Source organism: Micropterus dolomieu, linkage group LG12, assembly GCF_021292245.1.
Source record: "Micropterus dolomieu isolate WLL.071019.BEF.003 ecotype Adirondacks linkage group LG12, ASM2129224v1, whole genome shotgun sequence".
Classification (NCBI taxonomy): domain Eukaryota; kingdom Metazoa; phylum Chordata; class Actinopteri; order Centrarchiformes; family Centrarchidae; genus Micropterus; species Micropterus dolomieu.
The window spans coordinates 18,317,096-18,334,728 of record NC_060161.1 but is presented as its reverse complement, the minus strand read 5'-3'; the positions used below and the strand labels follow the sequence as shown (position 1 = coordinate 18,334,728).

At 38.5% G+C, this 17,633-nt stretch overlaps 1 protein-coding gene across 9 annotated transcripts in view; it reads right to left on the bottom strand.

Annotated features, from left to right (window-relative positions):
- Window positions 1–17,633, bottom strand: part of LOC123980590 (phospholipid-transporting ATPase ABCA1-like) — a 202,869-nt gene that overhangs the window by 98,082 nt on the left and 87,154 nt on the right. For all 9 annotated transcript variants that reach the window (XM_046065044.1, XM_046065046.1, XM_046065045.1 and 6 more), the window contains 8 exons: window positions 11,248–11,470; window positions 10,284–10,505; window positions 6,730–6,934; window positions 6,289–6,405; window positions 5,501–5,672; window positions 4,350–4,481; window positions 3,540–3,679; window positions 2,662–2,799 (listed from right to left, as the gene is read on the bottom strand). In XM_046065044.1, the coding sequence (XP_045921000.1) occupies window positions 2,662–2,799; window positions 3,540–3,679; window positions 4,350–4,481; window positions 5,501–5,672; window positions 6,289–6,405; window positions 6,730–6,934; window positions 10,284–10,505; window positions 11,248–11,470 (1,349 nt within the window). The remainder of the gene's footprint in view (window positions 1–2,661; window positions 2,800–3,539; window positions 3,680–4,349; window positions 4,482–5,500; window positions 5,673–6,288; window positions 6,406–6,729; window positions 6,935–10,283; window positions 10,506–11,247; window positions 11,471–17,633) is intronic.

Genomic DNA, 17,633 nt, shown 5'->3' with positions numbered 1-17,633 from the left:
CTAACCATTGCACCACCGGAGTTAAAAGAAACAGATGGGCCTCTTGTTTCAATTAAAAGCAACCAAATATAATAAAATGCAGCTGCATGTTCGCTGCTAGAGTTTCGCAAAATGTTTTGAATCTCACTTGAATGTAGTCTGTTGACACAACTGAAACTGTGAATCTAACTGTTTGCTGAAGGTTACACAGGTTGAAGGAATATTTTTCTGTGTGTGTATTGTGTTAAATGTTGTATGATGTTGCCAAACACTATGGTTGAAGGTTCATAGCCCTCCACCCTCTGCAAAACATTTTATTGATGAGGTTTGATTTTAAAACAGTGGCATTTTTACCCCGTAAAAATCTCCAGAATGGCCTTTTTTCTATGTCATGAAAATTACTTACATAAAATCACATACAAGAGACAAAGGCTGGTGCATTTTTATGCCATTTGTACTGCAACATTGGCTTCAACCCTACATTAATTTGTATTGCTGGGAAAAATGCATTACGTATGGTACTACAATTTTTCACAACTGCCAGAGAAACTCTAAAAATGCATGCAGCTACTATCAGAGTCTACAATAAACCGAGTTGCTACAAACATCCCACTTGAATTTAGTCATTATGTTTTCAAGGTAAGTCTGGGAAGAAATATTTGTAATGATTCAACATTGCCTACTTATCTAAACTGAATGATAACTGAATAATTAAACCAATTAAAAAACTAAACTGAAACAACTATCCACGCTTATCAAACACTATACAACTGTAACTTTGTGTTTCATATATTTCAAAGGTGTTAAGCCACAGGAAGAAAAAACACCTATATTAACAATGTGTGTTCTAAAAATATTTACTTATCTTTGCACCCGCTTGTTTCTCACAGACTAAATCACCTGCCTACATGTGTCAGGTCTAATATCAGCCTAAATGCAGCATTCAACAGTCAGTATTCAACGTGGGATTAAAGATGCTCAATGCTATTAGATGCTGCTCTACAGTAATATACCGTTTATGGCGTTTTTTGAGGAGCTGGTTTATGTCTTTTAACTGTATAACTACTAATTCAATCATAATGACTAACTTCAGGGATGCTAAAGTTTTTACATCCAATCATTATATGGCTGCTAATACAAGCAGTTAAAGTGAGAAATTCAGTAAGTCAGTGGGAGGATTCCTTGGATAGCAGGTTTCATTAGCCATGTGATCTAGTACATGTTAGGTGGTGTATTATGTGCATATGTAAATTAAAACGCAATATTTATGTGGCAGTAAAGAGCCAGGTAGGGCACAAATAAAAAAGAAAATAGAGAACCAAGTCTTTCAGGACACCAAAAAAGGCTTCTATATTGGTAAAGTTATCAATTACAATCAATAAATTGGGCGACATAAAATGATGCTGTCGCAGCAAAAACACACAAGGCTTGAAGGCACAAGGCTGATGCATAAAATCCATTATCTGAACACCATCCTCAAGGCCCATTTTATAATGATGAGTGGGGTAATTTAATAGTAATCAACTTCCAGTAATGGATAACAATTAAAAATTCATAATTTGCTCATTTCTACTTTAAATCTTCACCTTCTACTATAATTTTGTTATTACACATGCCAAAAGAGACATTAAAAGCCACCTTGAATGCAAACATCTAACGAATAATCAAACACCAACATGCCACCACATTAGCATTTTGATGAATTCCCTGTTTATTACAAGATAGATTAGGCATACTCATCTTAAATGTACACTGACGGTTTAATTTAACTTATTAGCACATGCACAGTATGTCCATGTATCCTTTGTACCCTGAGCAATTTTAAGACCAAATAAGCCCCTACTGAATTAAATCCAAACAATAAGGGCAATCTGGTCAACCTGTCTGTGTGAAAAACCTTCACACTTAATTAGCTATGAAGAAGCACAATATTAAGTATAATTTCAGTCTTCAGCTTTTTCACACAAACAGTCTGCCTGTGGATTTTCTATGTTTTATTTTTTTGCTTAATGACAAACCTTAACACTGCGGTGCAAATAAGACTGGAGAGGCACAAAACATGACTCATTCAACCAGCCTGAATGTGGGTGTTCTCATTATAACGGAGTTATCTCCGACTCCCAATTGGAGTGAAAGGACTTGATTAGAGAGAGAGAAGCTAATGACACAGTGAGGGCGGAATGTCACTCAATGCACATTAAACATTTAGACATCTGTTGAGAGTTATGTGTAACTATGAAGTCCATGTACTGCTTACTCTAACTAGCAAACTCTAACTATATAAGGCCAGAGAGTGACAAGCACACTTATATGGCAGACAATTAGGGACTCTGTTAAGTAGCAACGTCAATTAAAGCATCTTGGATTCACTTGTCTTCACTTCCATTTCAATCTGTTCCAGTGTAACAATTTCTCTCCACCCACTATTGAGTGTCACAGAGAGCGAGGCAGAAAAAAAAAAACTTCTGCAGGCTACTCTAGATGCTTCATTACCTTAACAGCTTATTGGATACATTTGAGCTGTGTCAGTTAAAAGTTTACCTTGAGCTAAGCTCAGTTCTGGAAAGTTTCCTCAGTTTGAAACAGATCAAACACGTGCTTTGTGCATTCCAGTCAATTCTACAAACATAGGGGGCTTCAAAGCCTCTACCGGAGCCTTGGTTCTTACCACTGATCCCGTACCTTGTTTGTACTTTAACAGCAGTTCCCAGATACCCCTGCGGGCATAGGGGTCCACTCCTGCTGTAGGTTCATCTAAGATGACGATTTTTGAGCCACCGACAAATGCTATAGCCACAGACAGCTTCCTCTGCATCCCACCTAGAAGACAGAACAATCTACATCAGCTACAGCATCTTTGTTTACATTGTGTCTTGGACATGTGCTCTTATTACAAAAAATTAATAAATAAAAAATAAACTACAGCTGACATGAAATGTAAACTCATCTCTACAGGCATTCTGGCTGTAATCAGTGAAAAATCTTTCACAACCATCTGTCAACATTAGTTTTCAGATGTAAAATGGACACAACATTGGCAAGTGATTATGGATTAAATGTGTCGAGATGTTTTATTGTCTTTTGGTGTAAAATGATTGATGGCGGGGAAGTAGATACACCTTACTTGGGTTATTCGAGTCTCCACTCTCACAGCGAGCTCTCCAAAATGCATCCAGTGTAGTGCTAATGTAGTGGAAATGTCAGCATAGATCAACCTTGAAAGTCATATTTCAGTGATTTTGCTCACAAGCAATCCGTGACTGAGGACAATTTATCAAGCAGGACTTGGCTCATGCCCCCCAGACAATGGATTACAACCTGTGACACACAGTGCGTCGAGACAGCCACATGAACGTGTGCCGTCAGGGGAACGGCATAACAGGGCAGCTTTATCCTTAATAGAAAGAATAATATACAGATGATATTCCTTCCCAGGGGAAATGAATGCGCCAACCCAGAAAATGATGCGCACATCAAAAACAAAATCTACATCTTATTTTAATCAGACACCAAACTACACACATCCAAGACATGTCAACATAACACACATATAGACACACCTGACAGGTTCTTAGCAAGATCCTTTCGCTTATGGGGTAAACCAACATCCTTAATCATCTGGTCCATCTCAATTTTCACCTCATCGCGACTCAGTCCTTTCAGCCTGGCGTAGAAGTAGATATGCTCCTCCACTGTCAGCCTGTAGAGGTGAAAATAACAATCATAGGGCCCATTTGACTGACATGTGAGGAGGTAAGAGTGACAAAAGAGGGCATCACCCGCCACTTATTCACATGTAGGTGTTGGAAATCTCCAAAATGTCACTTTTATTCATCTGAACTGACATAAAGAATAGTCTTGAATTTCATCAAAATAGCCTCACAGGTGAGAACATAATATGCCGTGACGTCTACTTCTGTGGTTGCATGAATATTTTAAATCCTACACACTATAGATGCTTTGACTGTCTGGGATAAATATTAATGAAAGTAATTTGCAGGTGCTCAACCCTAATTATGATGTAGGACTGGCATCGAGTTGCAGGTAATCAGTTTGTGGAGAGAGAGAAAGAGGGGAATCTAAAGGTGAAATAAAAAATAATGGTTGGGAACGATGCTATAAGGAGAAAATTGGTGGAAGGAGTGAGCAAAGTTCATTTCATTATTTTTTTTTACAGAATAAGGGATAGGGATGATGTGTTGATGTGAAACATAAGCCAAGACTGAGCCCTCATTATGCATGTGATTAAATTGCACTTTAATTATGCGGGTTTTTTTCGTCTTCTTTTTTTCCTTTAATACACCAGAGGCAAAACATGATTATATCAATGACCAGTTGAGAACAAAGAAGGATTTGCTAAATTCACTCACTCATTGAATAAGACATTGTGCTGTGGGCACATTCCCAAGTACTTTCGGATGCTGTCCATGTCAGTCTGGATGTTATATCCGTTGATGAGAGCTGTTCCTGATGTAGGTGGGAACAGTCCTGTCAGAATTGACCTACAAAGACATAAAACAAGACACAAATATCCTGATGAAGAAGCTTAGCGATGAATTCTGGCTGTTACATTTTTTTTTACCTCATGATAAATAATCTAATCCAGAACTATACAGCTAGAATCAACGAGAGAGTACCTGCAACGTAGAAGCAGTTGGCTGAGCATAATGCTGAATTACATTTATTCCCTGATCCCTTTAAACGTATCTGTCAGTGGATAATATGTTCTATTTTATCAAAATGTTCCAATTTAATGAAAAATGTGTTTTCAAGTACTGAAAAATGGAAACAGTGCTGTGCTGCTGTATCAGAAGATTTAGAGCAATGACTATCCATATCTTCTCTTTTAACATGTATTCAGTCTCAGGCCATTAATTATGTATTATTTACTTAGTAGCCTGTGCAGAAAAAAAACAAACAACATACAAAAGAGGACACAGTTAAAAGCATGATAGTGTTTTGGTTAACGGAAGTTTGGATTTGGAACGGACAACATTGCTGCATATTCCCAAAGAAGCTACATGACGTAAAATGTGTGCACAAATTCAGTTGTAACAGTACATCTCACAGATAGACTGTGCTCTGCACACACAGAACTCCAGTGTGTGACAGAGTCCTTCCCCTGTCCTTTCTGTTATTGTGCTCTGTTGTGTTTCGTTACAGTTGCTCAGAGCGGATGTCTTCCCTTTAGCCCTTAGCCTTGCTTCGCTTGCTCTCTCTCTCTCGCTTATTCTTTCTGGGCCACTGGGTTTCAGTTATATCCTGTCATCCTAACCCCCTTCCAACATTTCCACTATTCTTTAAACACCAATTAGATAAGTCCCACTATCGACACAACAGCTGACTCTGTGTGATAAATGTCCTCTCAGAAGATGTCACTCTTTGATAGCAGTGACTGTTGAATTAATGTAGCCACAGTACAGTCGACATTGTGTACAAGTTAGATTAGTTGCACCCTGTGAAATTACATGAATATTGAGCCAAGTGGCAAAGCATGAGAGAAAAAGATAATGCAACTCACATTGTGGTTGTTTTTCCGGCTCCATTGTGGCCGAGAAAAGATGTGATTTGATTCTCGTAGAAGTCCACACTCAGCCCGTCCACAGCAAGCTTCTTTCCAGTCTTGTAGATTTTAACAAGATTGCGGACTGAGACCCCAGCTGTCATATTGGGTGGCGGTTTCTCCAGATACTCTTTAGAAACACGTGCATTGATTCATAAACACACACAAATACACAGAGAAAAAAGCATTAAAGCAGGTTAAAAAAAAGTATATATATATATAAATGTATTTTAAAAAGGCACAAACCATGGTCCAAACGTAAACAACGGTAGCCCTTCAAGATAACAACAAAATCACACATAGTAGTATCCACTGATGCTGCAAAAAGGTTGTTTACATCAGTATAATTTGTACGCACCGATATAAACCATGCCATTTTAAAATAATATTGCTGACAAACACAAAAATGCTTTGTTTCCTTTCAAACTCTCATTCATATTGTCAAAAAAAACCCTCATTGGGTCTTTAAAAAAGAGAAAAAAGAAAACACTAAAAGACAAAAACAACCAACTCAGTCAGTCTGAATGTTGACTGGAAATTGTTTTAACAAGTTCTTAACTCGTTTTAACAAGTTCTTAACTTGAAACTCACCTATTATCATCCTATGTGACAAATAAGGTGCTAATGTTTGTTTGCGACCCATCCGTATGAACTTGCTCCCAAAATAACATTCTCAGGAATACATAACAACTGGGTATGTTACACTACAGATACACAGGTGAGAAGTGAAAATTATGACAGTTTACCGTTATGTACAGTGGAGTCCTTCAGCAAGTCGGGGTCAGCGTCAGTCACGGAGGGCTTCCCACACCAATAAGATGAAGTGAAAGGGAAGTACCATGGCTTAGGGATGCCGTATTGGCCTGGCATCAAGCGCAGAAAACATTATTCACATTTTATTAACAACTTGGCTTGAGGGAATATGGTACATTACAGTGTACATTTCCTCTTGACAGCCTGGCACAAATCCTGCCTTCTCTTAATTAGAGTCGCTGAGAAAAGCATTAAGACTAGCCTGTTAAGATAGCTGCATTGGCTATTGATTTAACCTGGCCTAGGGGATGGGATCTCATGCGACAGGAGAAAACTGGAACCCCACATTTTAACATCTTTACAGTTTAGATATGGCAGTAGTAGACAGTGTACAAATAAAATAACACTGATTAAATCTGCTTAAAAGTTAATACCTGGAAAGACATTCTCAATGTACCAGGTGAGCAGCCAGTAAAACGCAGCATCAAAGAGCATCATGATGATGGACACGATGAAGGTGTAGCGGTCTCCCTCTTCTGGACTCTTGTTAATGTTGTGCCACTGAATACCGATGCCTTGCTCCTCGTACTTGGAAAAGTTCTCGCAGCCATAGCCAAAGGCCACGCATGACAATAAGCTCTGGGAATGACAGATGTGCAAATAAAAACATCCATAGTCAAAGGAGTAGTTAGACATTTTTAGAAATACGCTCATTTGTTTTCATGAAGGTGTAGTGAAGAAGATTGCAGGTAGGCAGATTTTGTTACTTTGCCAGGTTAGCTGTTCCTCTCTGTTTCCGCTCTATATGCTAAGCTAAGGTAGAATACATACTGTATTTAATGTATTGACAAGAGAATAGCATCAATCTTCTCATTTAATTTTCCACAGGAAAGGAAATACATATATTCCCCTAAATAATTAGAATATTATATTTTTGGGGAAGTAATAAAACTTGCTATGTGATAGCCTTCGATTACTAAATTCAGGTGATGAATTAATTGTGAGAGATATACTGTTACCACCCAAGGTCACACCCATAAGCAATCATTACACTATCTTGGTAGACAGAGGAATATCTTCGCAGGCCTCAGCTGGTATAATTGCTGTGTTGCCTTTGTGAACATCTCTAAGGACTTGGACAAGATGGAGACTAGAATGTGTGTGGTGAAAACTAAGATTTGTTGGATCTTTCATACAGCAGGAAATCACAAATGATGCTTTGCCCATGAGACATCATCTGCCATGGCCTATCACTCTGCATTGCCATGTTGCCTGCCAGCTGTTTTATCATGCCTCATTTGCTCACAGCATTTTCACTCTGGCAGAAACATTTGCAAAAGCTTCAGAGACAAACCATCATGGATACTATCTACCCGGTGTTACATTAGCAAGCATAGAATATAAAAAGCTCTGCAGTGATGGCAAACCTCTAGCCTGGCTGCTAACACTGCTGGCAACTTCCTGTGTTGTCCTCCACTGCCCATCTACAGCCAAGCAATCAACAGTGAATCAGTAGATGAGGGGTGACAGCAGGGCTAGTGGGCACCCATCCTTGACCTCTGTATGAACGGCTGACAAAACGACAGGAACCACTCCTTTGGCTTTTGAGAAAAGGGCACGAGTTGGGACGCCGACAAAACAAATCCCCTCTACTGAACACGTGTAGCCACCATTCAGCTGGCTACAGACAAAGGGCATTGTTAAGAGGAAGAGTAACCAGGGTTCCAGCTCTTTCCAAGAGGTCATTTTTCAAGACATTTCTGACAAATAGAGCTGGAATGACAGACAAGATCACAACAGAGACACATGCTTCTGTCTGAAGTGCTTTCCTTTAAAAACTGTAATAGTCAGTTTCTTAAGTCTGACAAGAAAATGTTGGAGTACAAAGTATGCCTGTGTGAAAAGCATTTCTCAGAATGAACTGGATCTTGGAAAACAAAGGGGAGGATAGAGCTGCAATGATTAGTCCATTAATCAATTAGTCAATTGGTGGAAAATTGTTAACTATTTTGATATTTTTTTAATTATACAAGAATATAAAAGATTCCCTTGTTTTAGCTTTTCAAATTTGAGGATAAGCAGCTTGAATAGCTTTGGGTTTTGGCTTTTAGGAAATTGCACGGGCATTTTTGACAATTTTCTGACATTTTATAGACCAAACAAAAGGACCTTTGTTGCGTGCCATTCCCCTTCTCTCTCCTCTCCTCCTGTCTGCCTCTGTACGCCATGCTATAGAATACATGCAAAAATAATAAATATAAAAAATACTAATCTAATAAAAAAAATCATTATACTGAAAATTTAAATGTCAGAAGAGTTGCATGACTGAACACAAACCATATGCGTAAGTCAGCTGCCAGATGTTATAAAAGCATAGATCAATTAATTGATTTCATCAAAGGAAAAGCTGAGAAGTTATTTTGCAGGAATTACCATTTTTCTCAGGATTATCCCAGGACTGGAAGATTAATTTAAAGTATTTATAGTTTCCCAGCATATAAAGAATCTCTCTCTCTCTCTATAAAGGTCTCTCTCTTGTTTCTAACTCATTAAAAACTGGAGGTAAAAGACGGAGAAAATAGTCAAAGCACAGCTGATAGGTAGTTTGACTGTGGCTACACCCTGTTTTACAGTAGCCCTCTGATTCACTGCCTGTAGCTCTTCTTTGGCACACAGGTGCAATCAAAAGCTGTTAAACATATAAATTCAGATGATCTTTTGAAATTCTGTTCCGATTAAAGACTTCATTATAAAGGACAATGTGGGGGACAATTTGTATGCTTTGGCACGATAGAGTTTCATCCGAGCTGGGAGAGCGAGAAAGCTCTACACACACACACACATCTCTGATAAAGTGTGAGGATCAACTGGATAGTGGTTTGGTCAGAGGAACATTGCTCATGCTAATTAGATAGCTAGAGGGCTATCCATCTAGTTGTAGCAGGGGAGAAAAATCTCAGCGCCAGGTGAGGCCCTGGCAATGGCACTTTGTGTAGATAATAAAATAATAAGGTTTGCAGTGCTTTATATATAAAATGCCTACCTAACCTGCATACAGTCTGTAAAAGGAAATGGACTGAAAAGTTTCCTAAATGAAAGGAATGACATCATTTTAAATGACTTACTCAAAGACCAGCAGTTCCAGCTGCTATGTTGGCGGTGGAGGATGAACGGTTAAAGCAGACGGTGTCAATGTAAGATGTTATTGATTGCCACTATTTAAATTGGATCAGTAAGTAACATTAGACTGTTTACCTTGACCACCCAGCACCTGATACCGCATTGTTGAAGTAGACAAACAAGAAAACATGACCTGACTGAAATTCGGGGAAGATGCACTCGCCCGCACAGCAATGAAGATTCAAGATTTTGTGTGTCTTTGTCTGCAGAAAAGGACAGCTTAAGGACAAATGATACCGGCACCGCCTTAAAGGTCACGCAGAAAGGCTACACTGAAAGTTGAGCAATGGTATACTATTTATCTTTATCCCTTAGAGGATAGGAGAAAATCCCCAACTTCCTCACTGTGTCTGTCTAGTCTCTTCTTTTATTTAAATGTTTCATGTTTCTTGTCACTTGAGTATGTCCAGTTTTAACTAAATGTTTCAGGTTTTTGCCAAAATATGTCAGAACAAACAGAACCCAATGCGTAGTGACAGTATGAATATTTTAAGCAATTCCTAAATGCTTTTGTGTGACCTCTAAACTCATCTTGCAGCCAAGCTTCACACCTCTCTATAAGGAGGGTAAAGGCAAACCTCTCACAGATATTATTAACACGTGCTGGTTGCTATGAAATGAACTGGATTTCTAAGGAAAAGGAAAAAGGATAAGGAACAAATGACTGATTTCCAAAGTCTGATTATAATGGCAATAAACAGAACCTAGGAATATAACAAAAAATTAAGAAAAAATACAGTCAGCCTTTGTGTATGATAACAGCAGGAGGAGATATTAAAAACCATGTCAGAGCTAAAGATGGACTTACAACTGCAACCTTGGCCCGGAAACCCATGACGTCCCTCCAGGCGTAGCAAAGGATGTGCGGCAGGTAGAGGACAAAGTAGATGAGGCCGCCGCACGCCGCTGCTAAGTTGGCCTTAGAGAAGAAGACGCTAATGAAGAAGCACTGAGTGATGGTGGCCAGGCAGAACACCAGCAGGAAGACAAAGATTACTGAGGGGTCGCTGTACTGCAGCACTTTGCCATACTGTGTCAAAAGAAACAAAGGAATTACAGGAGAAACACAGAAAGGTGATGTCAATAGAAGACAAAAAAAGTTCAGGGTTTGGTAGAAGAGGCTATCTTGCAGATAGTTTTTCAGGGGAACAGAAAATGATTCAGAAAATGTGATCATTATAGGTTAAGGGGTTTGATTTTTACTGGCAGAGTAAAAGAGTTGGAAAGGGTTAACATAACTGGTGTGTCTATTTCTGATATGCACCTGAACATTTTTCAATTTTTCAGGTTGACTGAATTATATAATCTCAAAGTCATTAAATATGTCACTCTTTTATTCTACCAGCTTGAAGGAGGACCCTTCTCTAATTTTAGTGAGCTACTCGTGAATCCATCCATTCTCCCACATTACACCATGATGCTGATGTCTTCTCTGAGCCTAATTCAAAGAGGCACTTAAACTGTTAGGATAATGGTGCTATTGCAGTGGATGGTTATGATTAAAAACCTTATAGGGGACATTGTTACATGGAGCTGTATGAATGTTAATTATAGAAACTTTTCCAAATTTGCACAGACTAAATGAACTCTCAAGTACAACTGTGTTAGCGTCAAGTAAAATGATCTCATTTTAGTGCTTAGGTTTCTCTTCAAATTAACATCTTCATTATTTCATACAAAGGTCTCATGAGGCCATGAGACTTGATGGCCATAACTCTCCAAAAGTAGTGTCAGGTCCTCCTTGAATCATTGTTGAATCATTTTGAAATCACCTTCAGGATTAGGGTAAGGAGGAGAGCGCTGACAGCCAGCGGCAGCACACTGGACACTGCCCAGCTCAGCCAATAGATGGAACTTCTCAGTCCCATGATCCTCACGGTTTCCTTAAGCCTCGCCTCTTTCTCTGCGACGATACCCTTAACGATCATGGCCACTGAGTAGATCCAGGCTAAAGTCATGTATAAGGGGAGGGAGCGAGCCAGAGACCGGAGGAACCTGAAGGGCGGACGAGCCAGATCAGACAAGATAACAACCCCACTGACATCTGTTATTGCCGTGGAATCTGTGTCTGCATAATGACATGTGATCACAGACTTCATATCAATATAAATCAGCATTCCCACTATCTCAATTCTGCCCGCATTATAAGGCAGTCTTGTTAACAAACAACCCAGGTCAATGCACTCTCTCTGGTGCTATATGGGCTCTACTTAGTTTTCCTTTGTCAAAGAAAGGTTAGCAAACAGTTTCTAATGGAGACGGAGCAACTCCACCATTCATTTGCGGTAAGGAGACCCTGAGGCTTATGTTTAACATACCAACCATGAACCGCAACATCCGTTTTGAATCTGTCCAGGGACCTCTCGTTGCATCTCTCCATTATCACCATGTGACATAATAACCCCAAATGATAAGTTAATAAATCATTCATTCATTTAGACTTGTGAAGAATGAACAAACTCTGATGTATTAAGTCCAATACTGACTCTGCGTTTTGCTCTGATTTGGTTTCCACAACTCCTGAGGGAAATATCAGGCTCTCTCAATAGCTGCTAAATGTTGCACTGTGTTCCCTAGCTAGTTGCTAACTTTGTCTGCTGAGGAGGTAGCGTTCAGTGGGATTTAAGAGGTCTCTTGCTGCCTACTGCTGGAGACGGAACTGATAAGAACAGTAAGACTCGACCAAAACAGTAAAGTTGTGGGCCATATACCCAAATAATGAGCTGGAAGATGCTTAAAGGCTGTGTAGGGCTGAGGGGAGGGTGATAATTATTTGTGGGTTCATCACTATTAGCAACACCTTTCAGTCATTAAATCCACTGTGGCAAATGGCAAGTTAAGCACCAGAGGCTTTGTTGACGATGTGAAGCGGTTGCAGTTTGGTTTAGGCACCAAAACTACATGGTTATGGGTAGGAAAACATCATCGTTTGGGTTTAGTCACAGAATCACAGATAGGTCACAGAGTTTGGGGTTACACCGGCTGCATTTACACCAGGCTGAGATCTTAACACACTACAATCCATAAGCATCCTGATTGAAATGCGCTCTGCATACATTTACTCCTTGCATTTTTTCCTTTTCCAGTGGAGATATTCAGATACAGATTTCTTGTTAGTACCAGAAGTAAATGCGGATAAGTCTATGGCAAAAAGACTGTCTGACATGTCAAACATTCTCACTGTGCAAGTGGTATAACAAGCACTTAAAGACAATCGTGAACGTAGTAATTATACAACGTAAATTTACTCGATTACAAGTCAACTTTAAACGACTGTACTTAAATTAAAGTACATAAACATTATTAGAAAAGTGTACCTAAGGTAACAAAAGTAGCAACATCACCCAGTTAATATGTATAAGTCAGTAGCATTTAATTGTTGTATGACAGGGGGTAGTTTAATATATAGCAATGTATCCTTTATTCCTGAAACTAGTAACTATAGCTGACAAATAAATCTGTTGCGCAACAAGTACAATATTGCCCCCTGGAATGTAGTTTAGTGGAAGTAAAAGAAAGTAAAGCTAATGTTCCGACATCATCCATTTCTGTCCCATTTTATTAAATTTTTAGTCCTGTGTGCATGGGTGATTGATGAGACGTCAGAAGCTGTCTTCCGACTGTGAAGGTGGCCTCTGACGCAGTCATTCTTTTCTAAGCGCTCAGTGTTGTTGTGCACAACAAAGTAATCAAATTTTAATGACCGAGTGCAAACATGGCAAAATATTTGGAAGGTGGTTTCACGTTGTCAAGCCAAGGACACACTGTTTGGGAGAGGGAACGTGTATTGATCATCACTGATCAGTTTTACTTTTCATAACGGAAACCCTGTCAAACAAACACCTTGATTCAGCCGGACTGAGATGGTGGCCAAGTGTGGGAACAGTGTAAATATATCAGTCTGGATAATACATGCATTACCTCCTCCATAATGGAAGAGAAAACAAGTGTAAAATGACAGAGGACTCAGGTGCAGATGAAAAAACTGGTTGTTGTCACACCTAATCCAGATACAGCCTTATGATAATTACCATTTGATTTCCTATTATTATTAATGTGCTGAAAATGGCTGTGAAATTATCATTTAGAATGGGCCTGTGATCTGAATACACATCGTGCTTGCAGTTCCACCTCCAAGGCACTCAACTAACTCAATTTATTGTTATTAATGTTTACAAATTGTTGATGGCTTGCAAACACATTAGGCTGATGGGAAATTACATTTCACCCAGCTGTTCAAATATCAGTTTTTATTTACCAGCCGCGTTTTCCAATTAAACTGCAAAAATTGATTAGGCCGATCTAAAATAACCATCCTTTTTTTATTTCATTAACAATGCCTACGAAATAAGGAGTCGTTGAAGGATGTGCTCTATCTAAAGGAGACCAATGATAATGCTGCTACATCGTATGTCACCAATAGCACCAAGGGTCTCCCTTTTGTGATAACTGCTTTGTGCATCTTTTTTAATCAATCCTTAAGCAGAGGATCCTTCCAACAGATAAGCAACTCCATTATACCCTACCAAATCAATGATTTAACAGAGGGGTCAGAGTGTATTATATTTCCAGTACATAGACATTTGCTAATTAAGAAAAATGATAATACACATGCTCCACATAACTTACACTGGTCACATTTTCTTTAGCCTCTTTTCTGGGAATAACACCAACACCACTTGGATTTTTTTCTAAAGATTTTCCAGTGACTGATGATATTAGACCCATTAGGTGATTGTACTTGCAGTGCATGATACATCATGAGTGTGATGATGCTGAGATAGGCTTTGGTTGTCTTGAGTATTGCTCTTTCATACTGTGCAAAACCTGTGTACGTTATCCATGAGTTCAATGGCTGGTGAAAAATACAGTGAATCTAAACACAAGGCTTTGACAAGTAGTCTCAAGTTCATATTATTTCTGAAGAGTTGGTGTCAAAAAAAACAAAACAAGCAAATATTAATCTCAAATTGTTCATATTTGTCTCACATAACCCAATATTTAATTTATTTTACTTTTTCATACAAATCACAGCGCTGTATATTAAAAATAAATAAATCTCACTGCTGCAAAAGGATTTTAGTCTCCTCTCTGAACTTGAGGTCTCTGGAGTACCGTTCCTCCCACTGATCACTATTACCCTGCAAATTCGATAATGTAAAATAGTGCACAGAGTTCCAGTGGCCAAAAATAATACATTTCATTGCAATCATGGAAATACAGCACCAATCATTCAAGCCTTCTTTGCTTAAAGCACAGAAGAAGAGGTGATGCAATTACAGGAAATAAAGGTCAAATACTACTGGTGTGATTTTAATTTGACTAAATTGCAGTTTTGGTCGCATGCTCATGTAATTAGGAATCATGAATAATGAGCTGATTATGTGCTCATTAGCTGGTTAGGATTAACAACAGCAAGAATGCCAAAACACAAACCATGAACAATTCTCTGACCTGAATGCCCCGGGAGAGTATAAGATGATTTGGTTGGATGCATTTGGTCAGATGCTGAATTTCTCAGTCCTGCAGCTTTGACAAGCTTCACCCTATTCTCTGTGTTTCTGCATTTTACTTTTATTTTTCTATTCAATACATGAAGATGTGTTTATGCTATGTCAATGAAGTTACAAATATCCAAAACACATAAAGTATAGTCATGGATGGGAGAAAAAAAAGTGTTATTTCTAAAATGTTAACTTTTAAAACAGCTCTACATCTTGTATGTGAAATATTGTCATTGGCTAAGTTCATATTCACTTGTTGATGCTTTGTGTTTTGATACTTTCCACTGCGCGATTTGTTTCTACTGACCTTGACCAAGATACTTATGAGACCACAGGGTATTGTGAGCAGAACAATGTTCTCTGTGAACCTTGCAGACCAAAGGGCAATGTTTTGAATGCCCACAGCACGCAACACTTCCTTAAGCCGCAGTTCTTTCTCCAGCACCAGGCCTTTGATGGTCATGCACACAGTGTACATGAAGGCAAGAACCAGGAACATGGGCAGGATGCCTCCAATACTCTGGACGAAGCTGGTTGTAGAAGAAAGCAATCAGAAATGTCAGGACTGCACATATACTGTAGTAGTTGAGTCGACTGAAGATACATGCATGGACAAGTTTTTCCAGATCCTGCTGAGATTAAATCCTTTAATCCTTGATATAATGTTCAGGGGATCGTAGGCTAACTTTATAATTGTCTTAATGTGGCGGTTGAAAGTCAGGTCTGAGTCTATGATCACACCAAGATTTCTGGCTTGGTTTGTGGTTTTTAACATTGCCAGAGTGCTGACTTTTAATCGTTCGTCCTTGGCCCCGAAAACAATTACTTTAGTTTTATTAGTTTAACCCCCTTGACGCCTGTATTCGTTTACAATTATATAAAAAAAAGTTGAGTTTTTTTAATTTGTTTTCAAGCTGATGCTAAATTAAGTGGAGATTGTTAAATTGTCTATAGAACATAGAATCATATAAATTAGGGTATAATGTAGGTATGATGCAAATTAGCAACAACAGGCATAAACGAGAAACCATTGCTTTCAAAAGGTTTCTAGGTACATATCAAATATGCACAAACGGCAATTGGGGGAAGACATACGTATTCTCAGCTGCAGTCTGAAAGAAAGTGGTGTGATGCAAATTCGCGACCATCAGTGTTATGGGGTTAATTCAAGAACATTCTGGCACATCTATTTATTGATTTGTTTCAATGCACTTACTTAGAGCTTGCATGAGATTATAGAGATGGTTATGTAGATTTGTGTGTCACCTGCATAATTATGGTAACATACTCTGAACAAAATTATAAACGCAAGACTTTTGTTTTTGCCCCCATTTGTCATGAGCTGAACTCAAAGATCTAAGACTTTCTCTATGTACACAAAGGCCTATTTCTCTCAAATACTGTTCACAAATCTGTCAAAAAAGCCACTCGAAAATGTGTAGTTTCACTGTATTGGGGGGGGGGGGGTCCGGAAACCAGTCAGTATCTGGTGTGACCACCCTTTGCATCATGCAACGGCTGTGTGAAGTTGCAGTCAGGTCGAGACCCCACTGTGTCCACTTTTTTTAAGTGGGCACAGGGACAACACATATCCTGTATGATATGAAGGAACTGATTGGTTGTCTAATTTGTTGAATTTTGTTAATGAAGAAGGCAGTAAATTCATTGCAGGTCCTGGTAGATAAAAGTTCACTGGAATGATGATGAGGATTACCCCATCAACAGAATATTAAACAGCAATTATTTTGGTAACCGATTATTAAATTTAAGTAATTTTGTAAGCAAAAATGTTCAATCATTCAACATTAATTTGAGAATTTGCTAATTTTCTTTGTCATATGTGATATTTGAACTGACTTTAGACTGTGGGTTGTACAAAACAGGAAAAATGCTGATATCACCTTGGGCTTTGAGAAAATGTAAAATTAATTTTTCACTATTTTATGACATTTGAGAGAAATCATGATAAATTGATAATAAAAACAATTGTTAGTTGTAGCCTTAGTGGCATTTAACACAAAGATAATCAGACTTTTACATGCATACTCTTTTCTAAAGGTTACCCATTGTAGTCTTAACATGTAGTAAGTAAAAGGAAACTATTTTTCAGATAAATAAAATGTTATCATTGTTAGGGACAATCAACACAATTGTATTCTCAGATTCAATGGTATAGAGGCGTTTTTTATTTTTACACTGAGCTAACCTTCATAAACTTGGTGCATCAGCTCAATCAAGCCATTTAGTCCTGCAACTCATGCCAGAGATGATGTATGATTTGATGCTGTTACAACACAAGGCGGCAATATTAAACTGGCTTCATAATGCCACCAAAATGCCATGTCAATATCTTCCCCTCTCCCAATATAACAAAGTGCTTCATTTGCTTTATTAGACAGTGAAGGGGGGAGATCAAATATATTTTGACAAAGTATAGATTTCACTTATACTTGCATTCCATAAATACTGGGGATATAATGCAAGCAAAGCACCGTTCAGCACGTCTAAATGAAGCACAAAGTGACTATGCAGTAATTGGCACAATTATGACCTTCTTTAGCAATTTAACATACACAGCTGATCAACGTACACTTCCATAACATTTTCATTAAATGTATTTCGCCTATAATTCTGTAGTTCAAACGAACATCTTT